Source organism: Daphnia magna, linkage group LG7 (assembly GCF_020631705.1).
Source record: "Daphnia magna isolate NIES linkage group LG7, ASM2063170v1.1, whole genome shotgun sequence".
Classification (NCBI taxonomy): Eukaryota; Metazoa; Arthropoda; class Branchiopoda; order Diplostraca; family Daphniidae; genus Daphnia; species Daphnia magna.
This window is the reverse complement of record NC_059188.1, coordinates 10,662,228-10,679,092: the sequence shown is the minus strand read 5'-3', so window position 1 is coordinate 10,679,092 and position 16,865 is coordinate 10,662,228. Positions and strand designations below refer to the sequence as shown.

General features: G+C 41.1%; 1 protein-coding gene, 3 long non-coding RNA genes and 1 pseudogene across 6 annotated transcripts; 3 read left to right on the top strand and 2 right to left on the bottom strand.

Moving 5' to 3' along the window:
- The first annotated feature begins 1,212 nt into the window (after positions 1–1,212).
- LOC116935412 lies at positions 1,213–5,617 on the top strand (annotated as a pseudogene).
- Positions 5,618–7,457: 1,840 nt separating this feature from the next.
- LOC116935301 (extensin-2) lies at positions 7,458–9,136 on the top strand. The gene is made up of 3 exons (XM_045176805.1): positions 7,458–7,617; positions 7,766–8,706; positions 8,839–9,136. Exons 1-3 carry the CDS (start codon positions 7,614–7,616, stop codon positions 9,043–9,045), a joined length of 1,152 nt encoding a protein of 383 aa, XP_045032740.1. The 5' UTR covers positions 7,458–7,613; the 3' UTR covers positions 9,046–9,136.
- Positions 9,137–10,344: 1,208 nt separating this feature from the next.
- LOC116926370 lies at positions 10,345–12,466 on the top strand. The gene is made up of 7 exons (XR_006649365.1): positions 10,345–10,469; positions 10,790–10,987; positions 11,059–11,114; positions 11,211–11,367; positions 11,426–11,529; positions 11,601–11,709; positions 11,772–12,466. It is a non-coding gene; the product is annotated as an uncharacterized LOC116926370 (long non-coding RNA).
- Positions 12,467–12,601: 135 nt separating this feature from the next.
- On the bottom strand, positions 12,602–13,813 carry LOC123474575. The gene is made up of 2 exons (XR_006649364.1): positions 13,361–13,813; positions 12,602–13,050 (listed from the first exon to the last, which is right to left on the bottom strand). It is a non-coding gene; the product is annotated as an uncharacterized LOC123474575 (long non-coding RNA).
- A 328-nt stretch (positions 13,814–14,141) lies between these two features.
- LOC123474574 lies at positions 14,142–16,809 on the bottom strand. Of its 3 annotated transcripts, XR_006649363.1 has the most exons (7): positions 16,296–16,809; positions 16,074–16,238; positions 15,865–15,990; positions 15,689–15,754; positions 15,578–15,622; positions 15,468–15,511; positions 14,142–15,290 (listed from the first exon to the last, which is right to left on the bottom strand). It is a non-coding gene; the product is annotated as an uncharacterized LOC123474574 (long non-coding RNA). The 3 variants fall into 3 exon arrangements; XR_006649362.1 differs by having other exon boundaries at positions 14,142–15,511; positions 15,701–15,754; positions 16,296–16,805; XR_006649361.1 differs by having other exon boundaries at positions 14,142–15,511; positions 16,296–16,804.
- Between the last annotated feature and the right edge of the window lie 56 nt (positions 16,810–16,865).

Below are 16,865 nucleotides of genomic sequence, written 5' to 3'. Positions count from 1 at the left end.
GATGTTGCCACACAACTCAAGACACCCCGGTTAAAGCCAATCCGGCCATTGGCTAACCTGGTTCATAGTCATAGATTAGAATCTAATCTCTGACTCCGTCTGGGCTAACACTTGGGCTCGGGGCAGAAGTGCCACCACAAAAGTAAATGCAGAAACTAATCTGTTTTCATTAATGAATTGTTGAGTACCGATATAGATTTGTTCTACGATAGTCAAATCTGCGTCTCTTGCGGGTGTGTTGTTTCACTAAACGCAGAAACTCATTTGTAGCCAGATGGCATTCCCACCAGGCGGAAAATCACTTTTACGCCCCGACCGTGCCCCGACCCAAAACCATCGTTTTTTTGTTTTTTTGTATAGGATTCCCGGCAAGAGGGTACATTTTATGAACGAAGGTTACCCAACCACTAAAAATATGAAATAATTCACACGATATGCAGAATTTTTGCGCTTAATTTACATGTGCATACCAAAGTGATACCGTGCATGATTCATTTTAAAATGACGGTGTGTGAAGCATTGGATCAGTAGGGAAACCCAAAATTATTATCTTATCGGACTCAGCGCCACATGCGGCATGTCACGCGCATCGCTACAGGGGGATATAGGCGTTAGCGGTCTTCCACTTCGTTGTCTATGGTATTACTTTCAAGCACTCACGAATTAGGGTGTGGCATCACGCATCAAGACCGTTAACGACATGCAAGAATCCTCCATATCGCCTTGCGGCCGATGTTAGCACTAATAAGTGAATGCATAGGCTAAGAGTTATACGAGGTGAGAGCGCAAATATTAATCGCCGCGTTCAATTTACGATTAGATTTCAATATTTAGATTTGTATTTACCCGTACAAGCATTAAGCAATGTCCCTTGTCATTCAATCAGTTTCCCGTTAAAAAAGAAACTACAAACTTATGTAGGATCTTTATTGTTTATTTATGACAATTATTGTCAATCCTACGATTCCAGTTTTGAGTTTTACATTGCAATGGCATTAAGGGACACATCCTTCTTTTTTTTTACCATCACAAAGTTTTGAATGAAAATGTAAGACAAGAAAATACGTGGCCTTAAATCGCAATTGCCAACGGCCAAAAAGAGAAGGAAATGGGGAAGAGGATGTCATAAGGTAGGCGAAAATATCAATAAAGGAGGGGTAAGCATCATACAGCACTTGTAATTTTCAATGCCATGGGCTAGTGGCGTGCACATCAGGCTGACAAAAATTCTTATAAAATGAGGACAAAACTCAATTGGAATCAGTCGAGTGGACTCATCGATCAGCAACGGTAGTAAAGAGAGTCGTGTTATCCAGCTGTTCATTACCAAGTCAAATTTCACTTATTATCATGGGTAAATATCTTACGTTAATCTCACCTTTATTTTGAATGAATTTTATTTTTCTCGAAGAAGCTTGTCATTTTTATCGAGCATGTTTTGAATAACGTTTTAAGCTAGATTTTCAAAGTGATGATCGCAGCAGTCAGCATTTAGTTTTATGAACTCAGGATTTACATCTTGTAATTATGGGGAAACCAGTCTCATTTATTGACCATTGGATATTGTAAAAAACTGATGCATTATGTTTTATAGGGCTATTTGTTTAGATCATACCTTCAACTTCGTTCTTTTTCAATTTGCAGCTAACTACGCCACATTGCTGCTATTGGCTGTTGTTTCTTTGATGGCTGGAGAGGCCGTGGGTGGACCGATGGGATCGTCTTCATCCGGGTACTACACCACTTCGGCGTCCTACTACACCACCAAGGCTCCCGCGTACTACACAACGAAGAAGGCCGAGTATTACACGACAACATATGCTGCCCCCAGCTACTACACCGAGCCTCCCAATTACTACACGACCAAAGCACCGGAATACTACACAACTACGTATGCTGCTCCGACGTACTACACTGAAGCCACAAAGTACTACTCGGCTCCAGTTTACTACGCAGAGTCCCCAGTTTATTACGCTACAACATACGCTCCTCCAAGTTCCTACACCGAGGCACCCAAATACTACACAACAAAGGCACCGGAGTATTACACAACGACTTACGCTACACCAAGTTACTACACCGAGGCTCCTAAATATTATGCTGCCCCCAGCTACACCACCACTACTATTGCCTACTACACCACCAACAGAAGCAGCCAAATATTATGAAGCTCCAACTTACTACACTGAAGCTGCTCCGTCTTACTACGTGGAGCCCACATACTACACCGAGGCTCCAAAGTATAACTCTGCCCCTAGTTACTACACCACTTCTGCTCCTTCGTATTACGTTGAACCTAGCTACTACTCTACAACGTATGCTGCTCCATCTTACTACACTGAGGCTCCCCATTATTACACCACAAAGGCTGCTGAATACTACACAACTAAAGCCCCGGAGTACTACACAATGAAAGCTGAATACTACACCACCACTTACGCTGCCCCTGTTTACTACACTGAGGCTCCAAAGTACTATCCGGCTCCGACCTACTACCAAAGTGAAGAGCCACAGTACTACACCACAAAGGCACCTGAATACTACACCACATCATATGCCACTCCTAGCTACTATACAGAGGCTCCAAAATACTACACTACAAAGGCGCCCGAATACTACACCACCACTTATGCGGCTCCCAGCTATTACACTGAGGCTCCAAAGTACTACTCTGCCCCAAGCTACTACCCTGAAGCAGCTCCAAAATACTATTAAAGAGGACAAGTTTTTTTAAAGAGCTGAACATTTCATCTCCCATATTTATTCGTTTATCACAGTCTTTCTTGAAGTAAAACATTAATGTTAAATGAGATGTTTCATACAAAAATGTCCTCGTTAACCCTTCGCATTTAATTTCTTTCTCTTTATAAAACTTGTGTGCAAAACAATCGTGTCATGGTGAATCGCGTTTGTTTCACGATAGGCATATATGCAGGATCTTTATACTTTTACGTACACTAGACCCTATGTTAATTCTTAATGGCAAACTAATGAGGGTTAAAGAATACCGTTATTACCTTATTTCTTAATTGTACGTTAACAATAGTAAAAGCCTTTAATTATAATAACATTTGAGTTTTTAAAGTGAAATTACGTGTGGAAAAATGTCCATTAACATAGTCCTACATGTGATAGTAAACGTATTCGTGTAGGCCTACGTACCGTACGTACCCAAAGCACGTCCTCTGATCTTATCAAGCCTAGTTAACTAAATGTATGTTCACAATTGCAATCAGCTCAGTTATCACGACGTATGCCCCACAAAGGATTTTTGATCGTTGGTTTACATCTTGGATACACAGGTGCAAGATTGGCACTTGAATGCAAACATGAATTTTAACATTTTAGCAACTTTCAACGATTCATATTTGACTATGAATAAAGGACTTTTTCTTGCAATTACCGACTAGGGAAAGAAAAAAATTGAATCATTCGTTACAGCACAAATCACATCTTTTTGTGTTTTCTTTGTCTCGATGTCGTCAGCCAAATCATTGGAATTAATCAGTTAGCGGATACATTTTGCATTCATGGGGTTAATTTTAACAGATAGTTAACTAGTTTTACAATTAACATTCTCTTGCGCATATTGTTTTAAAGAGAAATTGATATTCACGTTAAGGATTGTTGTTTGACATTCAGCAATGTTCGCCCTTTCAAACGTGATCCTACACAACAAAAGCGCAAAGCCAAAAGGGTGGGGTAAGAATATTGGCTGTTACGTCACTACCCGTAAGGTACACGTGTCGTAACCGCAGGGCCAATTGATTGAAACAGGGTGACTTTGCAGTCATATAAAATGAGAGGACAGAGGTGTACCAATTCAGTGTAGTAAGCAACTTGGACAGCAGCACAACATCTACCATCAGTTGTACTTCACATCGTGTTTTCCAACTCTAAAATGACGAGTAATTTATCGTTTTATTTAATTATTTAATCGTAGGAATTGAAATTGTGATTCATTTTGATTTCAATCAATCGAAATTAACTTGTGTGCATCTAATTATTACATCCAGGTGGATTCAGGAGATAACGTTTCATGTATTGTCTTGTTTCAGCTAACTACGGCGCGATGCTGCTGTTGGCTGTCGTTACCTTGATGGCTGAAAAGGCCATGGGTGGACCGATGGGATCGTCTTCTGGGTACTACACCACTCCGGCGCCTTACTACACAACGACGTATGCAGCCCCCAGCTACTACACCACCAAGGCTCCCGAGTCCTACACAACGAAGAAGGCCGAGTATTATACAACAACATATGCTGCTCCTAGCTACTACACCGAGTCACCTAACTACTACACGACCAAAGCGCCAGAATACTACACCACAGCCTCCTATTACACCACTACGTATGCTGCTCCGACCTACTACACTGAGGCTCCCAAATACTACACCACTAAGGCACCGGAGTACTACTCAACTACTTACGCTGCACCAAGTTACTACACCGAAGCCCCAAAGTACTATGCTGTCCCCAGCTATTCTACGACTACCGCTGCCTACTACACCGAAGCAGAAGCAACCAAGTACTACGTAGCTCCGACTTACTACACTGAAGCCGCTCGGTCTTACTACAGTGAGCCCACTTACTACACTGAGGCCCCTCAGTATTACTCCGCCCCGTCTTACTACACCGAGCCCAGCTACTACACAACAACAACCTATTCTACCCCAGCTTATTACCCTGAAGCTCCCAAGTACTACTCGGCTCCAAGCTACTACACTGAAGCCCCGGTATACTCTGCTACATATGCCAAGCCAAGTTACTACACCGATGCACCACAATACTACACTACCGCTTCTTATTATACCACTAAGGTCCCCGAGTACTACACTATGGAAAAGGCCGAATACTACCCTTCTACTTATGCTTCTCCCGTTTACTACACTGAGGCTCCTAAATATTCGGCTCCAACCTACTACCAGAACGAGGCTACGAAGTACTACACCACTAAGGCGCCTGAATACTACGCGTCTTCTTTACACTACGCCGCCCCAGCTACTACACCACCAAGGCCCCGAGACTATTCCACCAAGGCCCCTGAGTACTACACCACCAAGCCCCGAGTACTACACCACCAAGGCCCCGAGTACTACACCACCAAGGCCCCCGAGTACTACACCACCAAGGCCCCCGAGTACTACACCACCAAGGCCCCCGAGTACTACACCACCAAGGCCCCCGAGTACTACACCACCAAGGCCCCCGAGTACTACACCACAACGTATTCTGCTCCCAGCTACTACACCGAGGCACCCAAGTATTACTCAGCCCCAAGTTACTACCAAACTGAAGCCCCCAAATACTACACCACAAAAGCGCCAGAGTACTACACTACCACTTACGCTGCTCCCAGTTACTATACCGAGGCTCCAGCCTACTACACAACATATGCAACCCCATCTTACTACACTGAGCCACCAAAGTACTATTAATTGTTAAAATTGTGTTGTCCATCTAGCTCGATGAAGTGTCAATTAGATTTTGTTTTAACATTGGCAGTCCTCGTTCCAAATTAAGTATTTCCTTGATATATATTTATGCATTCACTAGTCGTTCCATACCATTGTGGTTTCTCAATGAAATGTTGAATACAAATGTATATCGTTACCTAATTCATTACTGTTTCTATTCTTTATCAAATAAGGCAGATGAAGACAATTTCAATTTTACTCTGAACAGCTTTGTAATTCTGAACATTAATTTACAGTTTGATATTTTAGAGTTATATCATAAACATTTGTGAATCTGTTAACGACATTATATCTTCGGATACGTGGTAGTCTACAGATTATTAATTGCATTCATTACGTTAGCCCACTGGCATAGAGAATTTATTGGGCATCTTTAAATCTCACTTGTGCTGTTTACCCTATAATTAATTGAATAGCATAGTGTAGCGAAATTCTTTTCAGTATGCATTTCCACCATTAAAGCTAATTTCCTAGTTTCAACCTGAAATTTCTATTTTAGGGAAATGCTTAAATATTCTGACTAGATGTTAGAAGTTTTGGTTTGTCAGTTTGGATTTTAGTTGTTGAAAAAAGAAAAAAAAAAAAGGGTTGCGCTAAGCACTTGATTGACTTGCTATCTTAGTAACCTCCAGACCTGCCCGGACGGAGATCATATTGCTGTAGGCCTACTATATGATCCACATCGTGACATCAGCTGATAGCTCTTACCTCTCTATTCAGTCTTGCATTGGAATGGTGGGCCAATCCCATACCAACGCTTCACCTTTCGAGTTGTATTTGCTTACAGACTCTTGGTTACTATAGCAATCCCAACATTGGGAGGGTACCCAGTCATTTCAAGTGCCGCTACACATAAAAATGCACTCAACTCTTATATACCGTGAATTTAGCCACCAAACTACGTTGATAAAAAAATTGGGTAATTTCCGACATAAAACTAACTCCCATTTAAATTCTGAGAAAATATTACGCAATGTCTTAAATGAACATTATTGGGAAAACAGTGATGAATATCATTTGACTTGACTATAAAACAAATAACTTAATTAAATGTTTAAAATTTCGTATTACTTTCAAGCACTCACGATTTAGGGTGTGGCATAACGCATCAACACCGTTAATGACATGCAAGAATCCTCCATATCACCTTGCGGCCGATATCGACACTATTGTGTTCATGCATCAGTTAAGTGTTTTTCCAAGTGTGTGGCGAAAATATAAGATGTCGAGATGAATCAGTTACGCCAGTACATTCAAAGATATTCTGTTTGTCTTTGATTATTTGATCTCAGTTATCACAACGTTCCTGTAGTAGGAAGTTGTACATGACTATAACGCCCTCCTACTACACCATCACATCCTACGTTCAAACCTACACTTAAATACCAACTGACTTCAAGCTAGTATACCGAAGCTCCGGTTTACTACTACACTACAACAAAGGCCGAATCCTAGCTACTACACCGAGGCTCCGAAGCTTTATTCCGCCCCAAGCAGCTACACTGATCCAGCCCTGAAATTTTACTTAAACATACCGTTGCTAGAGTTTAGCACATGAGCTTTTCAGGTGGGATGACGTAAGCAAAGATTCACACCAACACGAGCCCAATGCGTCCAATGATCCAGGCCGCTGAAAAGATTCCGTCTTTTCAATTTCCGGATCTAGAAAATGATCGTATCAAACGTAGCTGGAAAATTTGAGTTTATTATTATCATCAATCCGGTTGTCACGATGGATGTCATACCCGTACGCTTTCAAGATGAGCTTATACGTTTCTGTACAATTCACATTCACCTTTCTCATGGCATTATATATTTTAAAGAGAAATCCCAATTTACTTTCCTTGTTCTATACTGAATCAGTTTATTGAGCTCACTTGTGCCCCTTCATAACATTCCTATACAAAAGGATCAGTCAAAAGGGTGGGGTTAGAATATTGGCTATTACGTCATTACCTGACAGGTGCACGTGTTGTAACCGCAGGCTAATGAATCGAAACAGGGTGACTGTACAACCATATAAAAAGAGAAGACAACGGTGCAGTAAGTCAGTGTAGTAAGGCACTTGGACACTCCAGCAACAACATTAAATTTTCTGTCGGTTGTGTTTCACATTGCGTTCTTCAACTTAGCAACTATGGGTAATTTGACGTTTTATTTCGATCGTATCGTAGCAATTGTTAAACCCTAAACAAGATTGGTTTAATTCAATGAAAATGAATGTGTGTGTAACTACATTGCATTTAAATAGGATAAGGAACTGAAATGACTTACATTTTCTTGTTACAGCCAACTGCGCCACAATGATCTTGCTGGCAGTTGTTTCCTTGATTGCTGGAAAAGCCATGGGTGGACCGATGGGCTCATCTTCCGGGTACTACACGAGTCAAGCGCCATACTACACCACGACGTATGCAGCCCCCAGCTACTACACCACCAAGGCTCCGGAGTATTACACGACAACATATGCTGCCCCCAGCTACTACACCGAGGCGCCCAAGTACTATACGACCAAGGCACCCGAATACTACACCACAACGTATGCTGCTCCGTCATACTACACTGAACCCCCGAAGTATTACTCGGCTTCAAGTTACTACGCAGAGGCACCAGTTTATTCCACCACAACATACGCTCCTCCAAGTTACTACACGGAGGCACCCAAATACTTCACAACAAAGGCACCGGAGTACTACAGATCAACATACTCTACGCCAAGCTACTACACTGAATATCCGAAGTACTATGCAGAGCCCAGCTACACCACCACCACTGTTGCATACTACACCACAACGGAAGCAGCTAAGTACTACGTAGCTCCGACTTACTACGCTGGAGCTTCCCAATCTTACTACAGTGATTCCACATACTACACCGAGGTTCCACAGTACTACTCTGCTCCGTCTTACTACACCACGGTTGCGCCATCTTACTACACCGAACCCAGCTATTACACAACCTATGCTGCTCCGGCATCCTACCCCGAGGCTCCAAAATATTCGGCTCCTAGTTATTACACCGAAGCACCGGTTTACTACACCACATATTCCAAACAAAGCTACTACACCGAGGTTCCACAGTACTACACTGCCACTTCTTATTATACCACTAAGGCCCCGGAGTACTACGCAAAGGAGAAGGCCGAATACTACCCTACTACTTATGCTGCTCCAGCTTACTACACTGAAGCTCCAAAGTTCTATCCGGCCCCAAGTTACTACACCACCAAGGCTCCACCACCAAGGCTCCAGTACTACACCACCAAGGCTCCCAGTACTACACCACCAAGGCTCCCGAGGTACTACACCACCAAGGCTCCCGAGTACTACACCACCAAGGCTCCTGAGTACTACACCACCAAGGCTCCCGAGTACTACACCACCAAGGCTCCCGAGTACTACACCACCAAGGCTCCCGAGTACTACACCACCAAGGCTCCCGAGTACTACACCACCAAGGCTCCCGAGTACTACACCACCCCATACGTCGCCCCCAGCTACTACAGCGAAGCTCCGAAATATTATTCAGGTCCCAGCTACAGAACTGAAACACCAAAGTATTACAAATAGCTCCGAAGATTTTAATCAGATGGTTCGAAAATCAATGTTTGTTTTATTTTTGTTACACGGTAGACGTTACACAATATAATGGTATCCGCTAGTTATGTACTATTGCACTTATTAAGTTATGATGTTAAAATGGTACTGGAATATTATTATTCCCTAAAGAAGTTAAGTTTGCTTACCAAATTTGTCCTGCTCCATTGCCTCCCATTGGCATCAGTTAATCATCAGTATCAGTTTAATTTCGACAGCTGTGGAGATCTTTTGCTGGGTATGGGCCCCCATTGTTTCACTGCTTCTTTCATCGACATGGCGTTCCACTTAGTGAGGTATTTTCAAAATCCGGCGGTTTTTACCCCGCCGGCTCTGTGTGTCTTGGAACTATTGTATCAATCGAAGAACTTGAAAAGGTAACTGTTTACAGAAAGATTGCACGATGTAGGCGTTACACGTTTGCGTAAGGGATTTTGCCTTTGCAAGCTTAAAAAATTATACAAGCAGTTGGTCAGCACCCCATCAATAAGCTCGTTGGGGAATAGTTGGTAACGAAATAACAAATAAACTCATCGCTGCCCAGCAACAGCTCTAGGGCAACGGCAACCAGTTTGGTCGATTGAGAAGTAGTAAACCATCAAGAATATTTTCCTTCCTGATCATGAAATCAAATTTATGATTCAGGAAGCTTTAGTTAGACAATCTTGCAGTATGTTGCTTATTTTAACAAATCGATTGTATTCGTATTATTGTTTCTTTTTCATGTTTTTAGTTTTCAGAGAAGTAGCCATGTTGAACATTTCAAGATGGCGCCGGTTGTCACTGAGAGTCGTTGTTTCATTCAGGTTGAATCTATTGCCACGAAAGATTTCGTTTTTACAGTTTTTGAATTAAACGTAAAAAACAAAGTTAAGTCGTTGCACTAGCAGTATTTTGCTTTCGTTTATTTTTAAAACGGCTGATTTTACGGAGAAAATCAATAACTTATTCGAAATCCCCGTTCAATTTTGATTATACCGTGGGATTTTTGTCGAATTCCAAGAGATGTCGTTTTTTTCATATTTTGACAAAAGTGGGAAGGGGCCTTCCCACTTTTTCACTTTTGGCCAAATTTTGAATTTTGCTTAAAATACATGATTTTGATTCAAAATTGAATGAAAATCACGGAAATCAAGTTTATTTTTCCATTGGTCCTATAGTTTTTCAACTAAACGTAAAAAAACAAAGTTGGTGCTCTAACAGCAGTTTATTTTCGTTTTAAAAAAAATGGCTGGTTTAACGAGAAAACCATATAGTAATCAAAATCCGTGTTCAATTTTGATAACATTGTGTGATGTGTCTTTTTCTCCAAGGTTTATCGGGAACTTTCCGAACACCGGTAGCCGTTGAGTCCTTCTTTCATCAAGAGTAATGCGTATTTTTAGGCGCAACCTAAGGTCTAAGGCCGAAACATTCCTATTGAATACCATGTTATGGACCTTATTAAGATCCAAAGGTATGGGTCGCCCTGGCGGCGCGTTTCGGTGTGAAGGGGTGCCGTGAACAGCCGCTTTTTATTTGGCTTGCCGCATGTGGCATGCCAAATAACGGCCAAATACGGCACCATGCCATCGCGCATGTGGCACCATGCCATGCGGCGAGCCAAATAAAAAGCGGCTGTTCCGGCACCCCTTCACACTGAAACACGCCGCTAGAGGCTTGACCCATACCTTGGATCTTAATAAGGTCTATAATTCTTATTGTTATACCATGCTAGAATGCAACAATTGGGTAAGGACATCTGGCGGATGAATTTCAGACTAACTGAATTTTGACATCCATTAAAATTATACAGGATGGAGTGTGTGACTGTGTGTCCAAGTAACAAGTAACCCTTAAGTTTGTTTTCTTAGCTAATTTTTGTGTTCCCATCGATAATTCAGCTATTGACTATGGGTGTGTTATTTGCGATCTAGTAAGTTCAGTGTTACGTGTCTGTTGGAGAAAGGACACTTCAAAGGGATTGTTTTTTTTCCTGTCTCGCAGTTTCCCTTGTCATCAGCTAGGCAAGCTGTTGAACCACAAAATTGTTAGCAGCCCAGGTTTGTCACTTTCCACCATGCTATTGTTTAATGAGAGGTACTTATATTCTGCCTATTATCAAAGTAATTGGTATGGTTCTATTGTTCACTTTCAAGGATGAAACTATTTCAAAGTAAAAGCACTAAGGATGTGGACGCTGGAAGAATTGTGAGCATCTTACGTTTGTTGATTTTCATCATGCCATTGTTCAGTGAGAGGATACAATTCTACCCACCAATCTACCCATAAGCTTTAATGCTATCATCTTATTAGGTATTTCAAGTTTCTCTGTTGTTTTAGTATTCTTCTATTGTTATGTAATCACATGTAGGGATGTAATCCCAACATTAGGGCTGCGAGCCTTCGTCTTTGTTTCTACGCAAACCGCCGTCCAGACGATTTCCGCATTTCTATCCATCAGACTGCACGCATTAAGTAAATTGTTTTTTCCGTTATGGTTAGATAAAATACATTTCACTTCCTATCTAAAAATGCTTCCTTTTTAGGTAATTCCATCAATTCAGAACAACTATGTTCAAAGCCAACTTCAGGATTTCGGTCTTGCTGTTTTCTTCCTTCGCCTTCGCCTCATCGCTGTCCTCAATCCATCTATCCGTAAGTTCAGTTTTATGTTGCTTCAAGAAATTAAAAATGCTCCTATCTCTGTTCTTTATTAGGATAACGTCATAACTTGAACGAAATGACGAATGACGAATGACGCCATCGCCATCGCCATCGCCATCGCCATCGCCATCACCGCTGCCGCCGTCTTCGCCTTCGCCATCGCCGCCGTCTTCGCCTTCGCCATCGCCGCCATCTTCGCCATCGCCATTGCCATCGCCGTCGTCTTCGCCTTCGCCATTGCCATCGTCTTCGCCTTCGCCATTGCCATCGCCGCCGTCTTCGCCTTCGCCATCCCGTTCATGCTTCACAGAAAAGTCGATCACAATTGGATTTGGTTCAGCAAACAGCCCACGGCGATGGTGGATTTCACCGTGGATCGTCCTCGTGGTATTGTTTTGTTTTGCATTGTATCTTGTATGTATAAGTTAACCCGTTGGCTGCCACCCCGTTTGCGTCCCATTTTTTTGTAGCTTTTAGGGAACCGGGCGCTGTTCTGCCCCATGGCCATGGGGTGAACAGTCGCCGCGCCTAAAGGCTTTGTGCCTTTAGGCGCCGTAGGCAATGCACCAGTAGGGACTTCTCTTTGTCGGTGCGGTGATAGATTCCTGGGGTGTGCATTCCCGGAATGGTTTCTATTGCCGTGCCAGCCCGGACTTGTCTTCGGACAAGTCCCACCTTGTTCGTGATCCTTCAGACGCGATGCGTAGCTAATGTAGTTTAAGCAACCTACGGGTTGCATGGCCTGGCAGCCCGGGTTAACTTAGTTAAGTGTGTATGTTTGTATGTATGTATGTTTATGTATTTTACATTTATGTAATATTTTGTGTTGTATAAAAAAGTGGTGGAATTGTGGGATGGAGGAGGGTCAATAAAACTATTTATATATATTAACTTTTTTGTATTTCATTTTATAATATGACAAAAAATAACAGTAACATTATATAACTTATTTCACAAACCTCTCACTTAATCTCGTCGTCATTTGAGTATGTGACCATTCACAGCTGTTTACCATTCTGCAAGACTTTGTTGTCGAAAGAAATCCCAAACGAATCTTCATGACTAAAGGAATTTTTGTTGTTGTTTCCATTTTAAAAGTATTTCTATCATTGAATTTCCATCACGTGACAAACAGTCATCAATCACCACAATTAACAAGACAAAAATCTTGAACTTCCTTTTTCTTCTTACGTGTGAGCTAGCAATTCATCAACACAAGAGTGACACTAAAGATCTTTTTATTTACAGTGGCAACAAAACATCTGTGGCATTGCATTCTGTCACAAACAGGGTCCTGTGGCCATCACAGCACATCGAGCACAGTTCTGAGACCTAAAGGTAAAATTAAAATAGTAATCCTGTTAATGATCAGTTGTAACATTACCATATGATACAACTAGAAAATTTAGGTTGGAATACAATATTAAGAGCTGTTTTCTTTATGGAGTGCCATTGGTATAAAAATTGGATGCATTTGACTAAACGAGATAAAAAACGTGCTGGCAAAGCAAGCCATGCTTCTACTTCGAAAAATTTTGAATAAGTATGTTACAATGTTTATTATGAATTAGTCAGTGCCATAGTACCTTCAATTAAGTATGAGTTTACTTTAAAGTTGTAAAGCACAAAATGGAAAACTTACGCTAAATTCCAGGTAAAACCACACGACATCAGGAGTGTAATTTTAACAAGAACTTAATGACGCAGGTATTCTCCGTGGACGCTAAACCAGAAATGAAACAGGTTCTGTCATGTCTTGAAAATATGCAGCAGTGGCTCCATCTACTTTGAAACCCAACTTAAAATCCTCTCACTTCTCCATAAAAGAAGTAAGTCCGACTGTTTTGTAAATTGTATTGTTTTTTTGTAATTGTTGTTGAATTTTGAATCCAAATCATGTAAATTTTTTACACAAAACGTGTTATTGAAAAAAAAAAAACTATTTTCCTGTCAGAATTCCGCTAGATGGTGATGCCAGTGACAGTACTTTTCAAAACAATGGGCAAAATTGAGTTAGTCATACAGTTCGTCTGCTTCAGAAATAGTTAATTTGCTTGGTAGAATCTATTGCAACGAAATATTTCGTTGCAATAAGAGACTTTTCCCTATTTGTTTTTTTGCGGTGGGCCACTTTGCCCGGCTACCGATGCCCGTGAGGCATATTTTTAGCCAAAAGTCGGATTTGACCAAAATCGCGATTTTTCATGATTGTGTGTATTGCGCTTACGTGACACCGTTATATCTGGCAAAATGGGGCGGGGCTATCAAGACACTATCAAACAAGTATGTTACATGAAGATTCGGCAAGATGAGAATGCCAAAGAAGCTAGAAGAAGGAGTAATTTAGGGGGAAGCTGGAAGGGAGCGATGTTAAGCTAGGCGAGCAATGTTAATGTACATGGTTTATGGTAAAGCCGTGACGGTTGCGGATATTGGTGCTTCGATCCTGCCACTCGGGGGTGACGATGGGTCCCCATCTTCGAGGCTCGCTGCTTCTCTGGTCCCTCTAAGGTAGTTGGCGATTATAGCCAGCGACCCTTGGATGGCCATTAGTCTGCTTTTACGGCGGAATTGTCACCAGGCTTTTTGGGTGATCCCCAGCTTACAGACTACGATAGTACTAATAGATGGATTAGTGGAGGGTCATAAAAGTATAAAACTGTAATTCCTCATGGCATTTTCATTCACACATGTGCGACAGTTCGTGAGCAAACGAACGAGCCTTGCAGTCTAGCTGCATCCAACCAGATACTAGTAGAACCCGAAACATTGTTTTGACAAGTACTGTGATATTTCGGTTGCGGGTTTTCAATAAATACCAAGTGAGTAACGGGTTTAATCGTGTTAAATGTTTGATTTTACGATTCAAGTATATTTAGGTGTCAGAACTGAAATTGTACTTTTAGAACACCGCATAACTTTTATTAACAATAGTTTACTTTTACAACTATCAAGATCTTGTTAACCTTTTAAAGGAGAACAAAGCTTATTTTTAGATTTCCGGAATTTCTATTTCCGGTTTAATTTTCGGTTTTTAAATGTCAAATAACTCCTTATTTATTGGTCTGTCAGAAAAAGATTCCCATTTTCGTGATCCTCGTCAAATTTGGGGTCGATTTCGACTCGATGTATCAACTCAAAATACCCGAAATCGTCAAAAATCGCGATTTTCCTGTTCATGAAAATCGCGATTTTGGTCAAATCCGACTTTTGGCTAAAAATATGCCTCACGGGCATCGGTAGCCGGGCAAAGTGGCCCACCGCAAAAAACAAAAAAACAACGTGTCTCACGGGCATCGGTAGCCGGGCCAAAATGGCCCGCCGCAAAAAAATAACAAAAACCATGCCTCACGGGCAACGATAGCCAGGAAAAAAGAATGCCTGACGGGCAAAAAACCCGGCAAAAATAACTGGAAATAATTAAAAATGGAACTAACCTTTTCACCATTAACCTTCACCAGAAAAGTAAGCACTGCACAAAACCACCAACCAACAGATACACTTACACACAAAAACACTGATACACTCCACAAGCGTTCTGCTTCGCCACACCATGCGACTATACTGAACTACTATGCATAAAAAATATACAATTTAATCTTTCGTTAAAATAGGGAAAACGAGGATTTATTGCACCGAAACATTTCGTTGCAATAGAGAATAACGCCACTTATTGCAACGACATATTTCGTTGCAATAGTGAAATAGTGCGTTATTGCACCGAAAGATTTCGTTGCAATAGATTCTACCTTGCCACTATGGATTGGAGTGGTGTTGTACCCCATCACTGAACCTGAATAGCATCAAGAAAGAGTGAGACTGGATTTCTCAGTGAATGTAGAGAATTTGTTTAACTGACCATTATTCCCCAAGTGTAGTAGAACAGACAGCATCGATTGATTACCTAAACATAAACACACACAAAAATCAGCATCCCATGAAATTAATAAAAAATATATTACAATACTACCACGCATTTTACTTGTCATTTGTGATCTTTATCAAAGTGCATGTCAACGTCATCTAGTTTTTCATCCTGAAACCAAACGAAAATAGATTTTACTTTTAAATCAGTATAATTCTTGCTTTTAAGTGCTTGAACTTTGCTAGCCTTAGACAGTTGATTCCAATTTTAAATATAAAAACCTAGAATATCAACTACAAATAGTTGCAGCACGAGAAGCTAAACATCTTTAGCTAAAACTGTCGTTGCTCGTGGGGTCAGCCTCTACTGTTGATGGCAAAAATACACGGAATAAAAGCTACAACACCCTAACACAAGCAAGAAAAACATTTGGAATTGTTAGAATAATACAGGTCATTTCAAACTTTTTCAAATTGTCACGAAAATTTACCGGAAGTAACTGGAAGTAGCCAATATCTTCGGAAATAGGGATTCCATAACAAAACGAATAGGATTTTCGTGATCCTTATTAAATTTGGGGCTGGAATGAGGTGTTTTAGCCAAAAGTCAGATTTGAGCAAAATCGCGATTTTTCATGAACAGTCAGTTCTGACACCTAAATAGAATTGAATCGAAAACTCATACATTTAACACGATTAAACCCGTGACTTACTTGGTATTTAGTGAAAACCTGCAATCGAAATATGACAGTACTTGTCAAAACAATGTTTCGGGTTCTGCATATATCTGACCGAATGCTGCTAGACTGCGCAAGGCTCTTTCAATGGTTCGTCTGCTCACGAACTGCCTCGCATGCGTGAATGAAAATGCCTTGAGGTATTACAGTTTTATAACCCTCCACTTATCCATGTATTGGTATTCTTCATGGTTTAACCAGCAAGTATCATCAATAAATCCACTTGAAAAGTGAAGAACACCTCTGGGTTTTAAGAATAAAGATTGGGTGCCACTGCTAAACGCCACCTGCCAGTTCCAAGTTTAGATTCATTGGGTAAACGAAAGAGTTCATTCTTTAAACCGTCATCTGACACTTCAATATGCAGTACTTTTTTCGCTTACCAAAGACGTCAGATCTGTTCTTTGCTTTAAGAAACCTAAGTACCCTTTTCTACTGTCATACTTTATGGTACTACTCTGAAAAGACCTTAAAAGTTTGCGAACTTATAACAAATTTCCTGAATGTTAAATTTCAGGAAATGGCATAACGCCTCGAATAGCCTCC

Coding starts and splice junctions, on each gene's coding strand:
- LOC116935301 (XM_045176805.1), top strand. Junction 8,707..8,838: donor CAAGTTACTACACCACCAAG/GCTCCACCACCA, acceptor TACACCACCAAG/GCTCCCGAGTACTACACCAC.